The sequence below is a fragment of the Silene latifolia genome, chromosome 2 (assembly GCF_048544455.1).
Source record: "Silene latifolia isolate original U9 population chromosome 2, ASM4854445v1, whole genome shotgun sequence".
Lineage (NCBI taxonomy): Eukaryota > Viridiplantae > Streptophyta > Magnoliopsida > Caryophyllales > Caryophyllaceae > Silene > Silene latifolia.
Genome location: NC_133527.1, coordinates 138,157,190 through 138,167,955, shown reverse-complemented (window position 1 = coordinate 138,167,955; position 10,766 = coordinate 138,157,190). Strand labels below are relative to the sequence as shown.

Genomic DNA, 10,766 nt, shown 5'->3' with positions numbered 1-10,766 from the left:
AAGTCTGGTGATCAGGAAATGGTGGATGGTTGTGAGTCGGTTACTGGCTCAAAAATAACTTAGTTTTGTTTTTCTTTTTGGTTTTGGTCTAACCGGGGGGGAATGTCCCTGGAATGGATGGTTATTAGGTGTGTGGCAAGGCCAATTATTTTGAATGAATAAATATTTGGTCAGATTTTCTTCTTGTGTATTGAAAAGGTGATGTTGATGTCTCTTGGATCGCGCGATTATTCGATTTCGATCGAGCCGCGATTATTATCTTGATCGCCGATTATTATTCGGATCAGGCGATTATTATCTTGCCGGATCTCGCCGATTTAATGTGTTATGGGTGGGGTTGTTGCCATGCGGAGGGCTTATGTCCCTTGCCATGCGGAGGGCTTATGACCCATTTATGTCATCTGATCCAGGAATAGATTTTCCAGGTTTGTATGTTGAGCTCAGTATTATAAGGCTTGTTTTGCAACTGAATTTTGGATATCAGTTGGGTATTAGTTAAATGTTGGTGGGGGTAGCCCCCAATCTTTAAGATTTGTTTTAAATAAAATGCAGTATGTAAAAACAAGTATTGAAGATTCTACTTGGTAGAGATATGGGAACATAGATCAGTATTTTGGCACGTAATTTTGAGGAAATCATATATTGCATTTATTCACGTAATGGTAAGTATCATACATGTAATTTCATATCAAGCTAGGCAGGAAATGTGAACACGAAATTTATACCTGAACCGGGAGATTTATTTTATATGTGAAATAATTTTAGGTGTGCAATGTTCCAAGCTCTTGGGATCATCTCGCCTTCCAGGGTTTGTAATCTGTAGGCTCCCTAGCCGACTATTGAGTCAATTAGGTAGGGACCTTCCCAGGTTGGGGCCAATTTGCCAGCATTCTTTTCTTTTGTGTTTTGGAAGACTTTCCTGAGGACAAGGTCTCCTACCCTGAATACCCTGGCTTTGTGGTCTTGTTATAGCTTTTCGCAACTCTTTCTTTGGTATCTTGCTAATCGATCTTTGGCTGCATCTCTTAGCTCTTCTGTTAGGTCCAGGTGTCCTCCATTAGAGGTATATTGCTTGTTATTGTATTCAGGCTGCATCGGGTGATGGAACGTCCACCTCGGTGGGATTCTCGCTTCACATCCATAGACCAAGGAGTAGGGGGTTTGGCCTGTGGATGTTTTAGGTGTGGTTCTGTCAGCCCAAAGGACCAGGGGGAGTTCTTCAGCCCATCTGCCTTTCCTTTTTTCCAGCTTTTTCTTTGTGCAGCTGATTACCACCTTATTACCGGATTCTGCTTGACCGTTGGCTGTTGGATATCCTGGTGTGGATGTCACCACATTGATGTTCCATTGAGCACAGAAGGCTGCTATTCTTTTTCCCACAAATTGCGTGCCATTATCACATACTATTTCAGAGGGGATGCCATATCTACATATGATGTTGTGTTTAATGAATGCTATGACATCCTTCTCCTTGACTTGCCTGTATGATTCAGCTTCTATCCATTTGGAGAAGTAATCAGTCATTGCTAGCATGAAAACCTTTTGTCCGGGCGCTTGAGGTAGTTGTCCTACTATATCCATGCCCCACTTCATAAATGGCCATGGTGCGGATATGGAATGTAGTTCCTCAGATGGCTGATGGATATATGGTCCGTGAATCTGACAAGCTTTGCATTTAGAGCTAAAATCCAGGCAATCGGCTGTCAAGGTAGGTCAATAATAACCTGTTCTGAGTACTTTGCTTGCCAGGCTTATTCCACCTTTGTGATTTCCACAGTATCCTTCATGGATTTCTGATAATATCTGCTCAGCTTCCTGTGGTTCCAGGCATCTGAGGTACGGCCCGGCCTGCGATTTCTTAAAAAGCACGTTGTCAATAATAATATATGAAGCAACTTTTATTTTTAGTGCTCTGGCATCTTGCTTATTTAAGGGAAGGATTCCTGTAGTAGTGATCATAGTAGGGTTTTGTCCAAGAATTAGCAATGTAGATTGGGAAACTTTCATCTTGTTTATTTATTGCAGGTTCTAATAAATGCACGATGGGTATTTTGTCGAAGTCAAGGGGACTAAAGTTGGATCCTAGGCCGGCTAGAGCATCGGCCTGGGTATTCAAAGCCCTGGGAATTTGGTCAATATTAAAATTTCGAAATTTACCTTTTAAAATTTGGACAACGTCCAGATAAAGCATCATTTTGGGGTCTTTTGCAGTATATATCCCATTTACTTGGTTGGAGATAAGAAGGGAATCGAGACGTACCTTTAGGTTTTGCACACCAAGGTCAATACATACCTTTAGTCCGGCTATCAGGGCTTCATATTCTGCCTCATTGTTGGTAGCCTCAAATGCACAGCTTATAGCCTGTACTATCTTATCCCCCTGTGGCGATTTTAGTACGAACCCTAGTATTATGCCCCTCATGTTGGCTGCACCATCGACGAATAGGGTCCATTCTAGGTCTGTTTGGTCATTTGGTCGGTTTATTCACTTCTTTTATTAGGTCGGGTTCTAGGGTCGGACTAAAATCAGCCACAAAATCTGCTAATGCTTGTGACTTAATTGTTGTCCTTGGTTCAAATGTTATATTGTATGTGCTTATTTGGATTGACCATTTGCACATTTGTCCAGGACAATTCGGTTTCCTAACTACGAGACTTGATAGGAAGGTTGGTTCGACTATTATAGGGTGGCTTTCAAAATATGGTCTTAATTTTGTGCAACTCATAATTAAAGCTAAAACATATTTTTCTAGTAGGCCATACCGATCTCTCGCATCAATGAGACTTTTACTTACATAATAGATAGGGTCTTTGTTGTCCGTCTGCTTCTTTGACCAGGATCGCACTGACAAAGAAGATTTGTGGTCGCAATGGTATCTGTCGGGGTTCATCTTTTTGGTTTTGCCAGCAAGGGGGAGAGGATAGATATATTTTCAGGTCTTCAAAGGCGGCTGATGATCGGGGTCCATTGAAAGTCCTTGTTCTTCCTTAGCGAGGTTATAAAACGATTTGCATCTTTCGATGATCTTGAAATGAATCTGTTCAGGGCTGCTATTCTTCCGATCAGCTTTTGTATGTCTTTATTTGTCTTTGGTGGTTCTAGCTCCAGGATAGCTTTGATCTGTTCAGGGCTGGCTTCTATTCCTCTTTTTGTCACCATGTAGCCCAGGAATTTGCCTCTTTGAGACTCGAAGTGGCATTTTTGTGGGTTGAGCTTCATATTGAATTTTTCTAGTATTTGAAAGGCTACTTCCAGGTCTTTGACGTGGTCTTCTGCCTTTTTTAACTTGACTACCATGTCATCTATGTAGACTTCCATGGTGTCTCCTATCTGATCTTTGAACATCATGTTGACTAGCCTTTGGTAGGTTGCACCTGCATTTTTTAATCCAAAGGGCATAGCAGTATAACAATATATACCTCTTTCAGTGATGAAAGCTGTGCTTTCCTGGTCTGCTGGGTGCATTTTTATCTGATTGAATCCGTTGGAGGCATCCATGAATGTCAACATTTCGTGGCCTGCAGTGGCATCTACCATTGCATCGATGTGTGGTAGTGGAAATGGATCTTTTGGGCAAGCTTTGTTTAAGTCGGTGTAATCTACACAGACTCTCCATTTACCATTTTTCTTTTGGACGACTACCACGTTTGAAAGCCAGTCAGGGTACATTACTTGCTTGATCATTCCCATGTCCAGTAACTTGTCAACTTCTTGGTTGATGATTTCATGCCTCTCTGCAGCAAATTTTCTTCTCTTTTGCTGTACAGGCTTAAAGGATTTGTCAATGTTTAACTTATGAGTAATAACATCAGCATCTATACCAGTCATATCAAAATGTGACCAAGCAAAACAAGACATTTTAGTTTTAAGAAAGCTGGCCAGATTTGGTCTGATTGAATCGGGTGCATCTGACCCTACGAGTACTTTCCTGTCAGGGAATTCTGGGTCTAATATGACCTCTCCTGTTTCCATCTGTGATTGTGCTATAAATTCTTCCCTGACAGGTGACTTTAATTGCTATGCAAGGGACTTACCTGGCTTTGAGGGTTGCAAAGCCTGAGTGTAACATTCCTGAGCTGTCCTCTGTTCTCCCCTGATGGTGGTTATCCCCCATTCTGTTGGAATTTTCACGCATTGATGGTATGTTGATGGGATTGCTTTGACATTGTGGATCCATGGTCTGCCCAGGATTACATTATACGAGGATAGGCAATCCATTACTCCAAATCTCTCATATGAAGCCACGCCTTCCACATAGGTAGGTAAGCTGATTTCTCCCAAGGTGTTCTTTGTTTCTCCTTGAATCCAACCGGGACGCTGGATTTCTTGATGATCTTCCCTTCGTCTATCTTCATAGCTTTAAGGACGTCAAGCATTACCAGGTTGATTGAAGCGCCTCCGTCCATCGGATTCTTGACACCTTTCTTTGTGCCGATTTGCATGGTGATTACCAGGTGTCATGGTGTAGATCGATATTCCTTGGAGATCCGAGTCATCAAAGGTAATAGCAGGCAATGACTTGGGCCTGGGAGGAGGTTGGAGTCTGGATTCCCTGGATATTCTTTTGGCGAGTGGTCGGTCGGACCATGATTTCGATCCTCCATTTATGAATTTGACTTCATAGATGGGGGGGAGGAGGAGGAGGGTCTCTGTTGCTTCCGAGTCTCTCTTGTTTTGTCCTTCATCTTTGTTCTTTGGCTGTTGGATTATGTCTTTCAAGTAGCCTTTCTTTAGAAGATATGCCACCTGTTTCCTGAGTTGGATGCATTCCTCTGTGGTGTGTCCGATGTCCTGATGGAAGTCACACCATCTGGTTGGATCTTTCCTGGGGTTATCAGATTTCTTTGGCCATCTAACTGTGTCTCCCAGGTTTTCCAGGCGTTTGATTAATCCTGCAGTATTAATAGAGAAGTTATATTCGGGAATAGTTGGAAGGCTAGAAAGGTTACCTTTGTGTTCTTGTGCCATATTGACTTGGATCGTTCGGGCCTGGAATAGGGTGCTGATCTGGGATTGCTTCCTTTCTGGTAGGAACTTTTCTTGTTAGTGTGTCCATAGCCTTGCTTTCCTCCAGGATAAGTTCGTTCGAAGTTGAGGTCTTCTTCAATCGACATCTCTAAAGCGATGGATTGAACAGTGGCGAAGGTTGGACATGCTTTCTTGGTCGGATCGCATAGATGTCACTGTCATGCAGGACTCCTTGCCTGAATGCTTCTACCATTTGTTTCTTCATCGCATCCGGGAATGGCCACCTTTTCTTTGACAAATCGGCCGGGAATTCTTTGAGGGATTCTTCAGGAAGTTGCTTTACCCTGAATAGGTTACTGGGTCTCTTGGCCATATCTCTGCTACTTGCGAATTGTTGATTGAAGGCATTGATCAATTCTGCAAAATTCTTGATACCTCCATTTGGGAGATTGATGAACCATTGTAATCTTTGCTCCGGTCAGGGTTGTACCAAAGCCTTTGCACATGCAGACTTGCCTGAGTTCACTGGGTATTGAGGCGACCAACATTTTTGTTTGAATATGGCAACATGATTTTGTGAATCGGAGGTTCCATCATAAGTTCTCATGGATGGAACAGTAAATTTCTTGGGAAGATCAATCTTTGCAATTTCATCTGCAAAGGGTGAATCTGCAAAGTCATCAACTTTTACTTGACCACGTGGTCCGGCACTCCGGGTATATTTTCTATTTTGTTGTGGAGTTTTTGGATTTCCTGAAGCATAGCCATCATTATTGCTGCTTCAGTTTTGTTTGTCTCATCATTGGGAACGGTTGGAGTGCCGGATAATGTATCCTTCTCCGGGGTTCCAAAATTAGAGAAGTCTATATTTTTGATAATGGATGAGAATGGAGTTCTGGTTCGAATCGGTCCCGGAACCCGAAGCCTGATTTTCTAATTTCTTTTTCAGGCTAGACTCAGATTCCTTCAGCCTATTGATTTCTGCTTCAGCCTGAGCTGCCTTCTCTTGGATTGTTTCCAATTCTTTGATCTTGGCCAGGGCAGCCGCTAATTGTTGTTCTGCGGTGATTTCCACCATTTTTGTGTGTGAATATTAAATGAAAGATGATAAGGAGAATTTTATTGGTTGAAGAACTAGATGCCCCACGGTGGGCGCCAATTGTTTTAGCAGGATTTTCCCTGAATGGGTCCGGCTTGATTGAGAAATAAGATGGGTATCTAGCTCTATATGTTTGGAGTATTTATAAATGAATTACAAAGAATAACTATATGAAAAGAATAATGCTTATGCTATTTGAATAAACTGAATACAAATTTGGTAATTGGATGATCGTAAAATAACAAGTAGTGAAGTAATCTTATATTGATGAATGAATTTACAAATGCTAGATCACAATATTTATAGTCATAATCATGAACGTTGTATTGATCTCCAACGTTCTTCTCTTTTGTCGGGGTTGTTGCCGGATTAATAGGGCGCATTCCCTATTAATTCGGTTGACTGGTTCTTCTCCAACTGATTCTTAGCCTTTTTCCCCTTTTGCACATCTAAGTTCATGGATGATGTAGTCCCATAATTAGTCTTGGTCTTCCTTGAGAATAGGACACGGTTATTTGACTTATACAACTGTATTTCTTGTTTATCTTCTTAATCCAGCCTGCTTTAATAATCTGCCAAGCTATTCTATACTGACCATCAGGCTTCTCTTCCAGGTTTTAGTAGCCTGCTTGCCGTAATATTCTTCAACTAAATAATAGTTAGATTTGTCCGGTCTTTGTTTTCTTCAATCAGCCTTGTAAGGCCAGGCCAGGTTATGGTCAGGCCAGGTTAATCTGGGCCTAACAATTATTATTATTATTATTATTATTATTATTATTATTATTATTATTATTATTATTATTATTATTATTATTATTATTATTATTATTATTATTATTATTATTATTATTATTATTATTATTATTATTATTATTATTATTATTATTATTATTATTATTATTATTATTATTATTATTATTATTATTATTATTATTATTATTATTATTATTATTATTATTATTATTATTATTATTATTATTATTATTATTATTATTATTATTATTATTATTACTCCCTCCTATTTACTATATTCTTCCCCTTTCCTTTTTGCACAAGAAATAAGAAAGTGATTTTGGACCACACAAAATACACTGTCCCACCTGTAATTTAATTTGGATCACACAAATCAACCCAAAAAAGGAAATAGGGAAGAAAACGCGAATAATCTGAATAAGAAATAGGGAAGAAAATGATGAATAGGAGGGAGTATTATTATTATTATTATTATTATTATTATTATTATTATTATTATTATTATTATTATTATTATTATTATTATTATTATTATTATTATTATTATTATTATTATTATTATTATTATTATTATTATTATTACTATTATTACTATTATTACTATTATTATTATTACTATTATTATTATTATTATTATTATTATTATTATTATTATTGTTATTATTATTATTATTATTATTATTATTATTATTATTATTATTATTATTATTATTATTATTATTATTATTATTATTATTATTATTATTATTATTATTATTATTATTATTATTATTATTATTATTATTATTATTATACTATTATATGCAATTTACCATATTATTAATATTTATATTTATATTATAACATAATCACCGTTTATTTTTATTATATGAAATACGATTACTATTATTATTTCTTATTATTCTCCATGGGCTATACAACTACTACACAAGCTTGACCCATTTACACTTCCAATTTACTCGACCCATCTCCTTTCCCGACTCGTTTATTATTTTACTATACTTCTCGTCTTGTTTTGATTTATTAGTTATAATTGCTGTAATTAATTATTTAAAAATACATAAATTATTAATATCACATTTACTAAATAACGGGATATTACAGACTTCCCTCCTTAAAACGAACTTCGTCCCGAAGGTCACCCAAAAATGCTACAAAAGGCTCATAAAACCATCAATATATCTGAATGCCATTTCAACTCATTATCATTGCAACACAATTAACTTTCTTAATCAAAATCATTATCATACTTATCAAAATGTATCACAAATTAACTCAAATCACGAAAATGTATCACAAAATAAACTTAAAACATATGGTGTCACAGTTTCCCCATTCCTAGTTTTCCGAACCTTGCGATCAAGAATCTGTTTTGGCACCTTAAGATAAGACAAGGGCTCATCCAACTCTATGTTCTCCACCTCTAACACATGTGAAGGATCGGTCACATACATCCGTAACTGAGACACATGAAACACATTATACACCCTATCCAAAGCCGCTGGTAACACTAACCTGTAAGCAACCTCACTCACACGATCCAAAATCTCATATGGTCCGATAAACTTCTGACTCAGCATCCCTTTATTACCAATCCTCATAACCCCACGCATAGAAGACACTTTCAATAGAAACTTGTCCCCAACCTGAAACTCTATGTCACAACGGTGTACGTATGCATAACTCTTTTGTCGATCCTAGGTCGCTTTCATCTTTTGCCTGATCAGCTTAACCTGTTCTATCATCTCCTGTACCATCTTTGGTCCTAAAACCACTGCATCAGCTATATCATCCCAGCAAATGAGACTCCTACACCTCCTCCCATACAAAGCCTCAAACGGTGCCATCCCAATACTCATGTGATAACTGTTGTTATAAGAAAACTCAATCAGATCCAACCTATCCTCCCAGCTACCATCAAACTCCGTCACACAAGCTCGCATCATATACTCTAAAGTCTTGATGGTCCTCTCTGTTTGTCCATCTGTCGCAGGATGAAAAGCAGTATTCACCTTCAAAGTAGTTCCCATCAACTCATGCAACTCTCTCCAAAACCGTGATATGAACCTCGCATCCCTATCTAACACTATATCCTTAGGAACCCCATGCAAACGAACCACATGTTTCCTATAAGCCAAAGCTTACTGTATCTTGGTCTAAGTATCTTTCATCGAAACAAAGTGAGCTGACTTGGTCAACCGGTCAACTATCACCCATATCATGTTGTTACCCTGTTGACTCTTCGGTAAACCCACTATTAAATCCATAGAGAGAGACTCCCATTTCCATTCAGGTACCTTAAGAGACAGAATCCTACCTTGTGGTCGTCACTGCTCTCCCTTAACCCCCTGACATATCAAACATCGACCCACAAATTCAGCTGTTTCCTTTTTGATCCCAGGCCACCAGAAAGTCTTCTTCAAATCTTTATACAACTTGTCACCGCCTGGATATACTGAATTTGGTGTGCAGTGGGCCTCTTCCATGATCACTTTTTTTAACTCTTCATCATTAGGAACACACCACCTGCCTTCAAATCTCACACCGCCATCTGTATGAATAGAGAACCGAGACACTGTCCCTTTCTCTACTCCAGCTCTCCAATCCTCAATCTTAGGGTCCAAAGCCTGTTTCCTGCGAATATCATCATAAAGATATGGCTTCACTGTTAAGTCCCCTCTAGCATCCCCTTTTTGTATCATATGTATCCCCATCTTCCCCACCTCATCTCTCAACCTCATCAAAGACATAGCTGTGCATAAAGAATGCATACTCTTCCTGCTCAGCGCATCTGCAGCCACGTTTGCTTTCCCTTCATGGTATATAATATCCATGTCATAATCCCCTATCAGCTCCATCCACCTCCTGTGTCTCATGTTCAGCTCCTTTTGAGTAAAGATGTACTTAAGACTCTTGTGATCTGAAAACACCATAAAGGTTGACCCATAAAGATAGTGCCTCCAAATCTTGAGAGCAAACACAACTGTACCCAACTCCAGATCATGTGTCGGATAGTTCTCCTCATAAGGCTTCAATTGCCTAGAAGCATAGGCAATTACTTTCCCGTTCTGCATCAACACACATCCCAAACCATTCTTTGAAGCATCTGTATATACCCAAATCGATCCAAAAATTGACTGAAGACCTGGTTCATCGAATCCATAAACACTGCAGGTGAATTAGATAACCCAAACGGCATCACAACATACTTATAGTGTCCATACATTGATGTAAAAGCTGTCTTCGATATGTCCTCATCCCGAATCTTCACCTGATGGTAACTCAACCTTAAATCAATCTTAGAAAAGACCGCTGCCTCGTCCAACTGGTCAAACAAATTATCTATCCTTGGCAAAGGATACTTATTCTTCACTGTAACCCTGTTCAACTCTCTGTAGTCGATGCACAACCTCAAACTCCCATCTTTCTTTTTCACAAACAGAATTGGTGCTCCCCATGGTGATACACTAGGTCTAATATATCCCTTATCGATCAAATCATCCAGCTGTTTCTTCAACTCCTCTAACTTCTTAGGACCCATGCGGTACGGGGCCTTAGAGATTGTTCTCGTCCTGGTTTCAACTCCACACTGATATATATCTCCCTCTTTGGTGGTAGACCTGGTATCTCCTCCGGAAAAACATCTGGAAACTCTCCCACCACTTGTATCAGATCAATTGTCGAACTCACCATACTATGGTCTTTCATGTGGCATAGGATCAAAGGACACCCCTTCCTCATATAAGACTTCAATGTCAACGCTACAATCACTTTGAATTTGGGTTTGACAACAAACCCACGATAACACACACTAACTCCCTTAGGACCTCTCAAAGAGATTTTCTTTTGGTGACAGTCTATTCTAGCTTTATACTTACTCAACCAATCCATGCCAACTATCATCTCAAAACCATCCAAAAGAAACTATAACAAGTCCACTGGTAG

At 38.9% G+C, this 10,766-nt stretch overlaps 1 protein-coding gene across 1 annotated transcript; it reads right to left on the bottom strand.

Annotated features, from left to right (window-relative positions):
- Positions 1 to 8,101: 8,101 nt before the first annotated feature.
- Positions 8,102 to 8,434, bottom strand: LOC141641374 (uncharacterized). The gene has a single exon (XM_074450039.1). It carries the CDS (start codon positions 8,432 to 8,434, stop codon positions 8,102 to 8,104), a length of 333 nt encoding a protein of 110 aa, XP_074306140.1.
- Between the last annotated feature and the right edge of the window lie 2,332 nt (positions 8,435 to 10,766).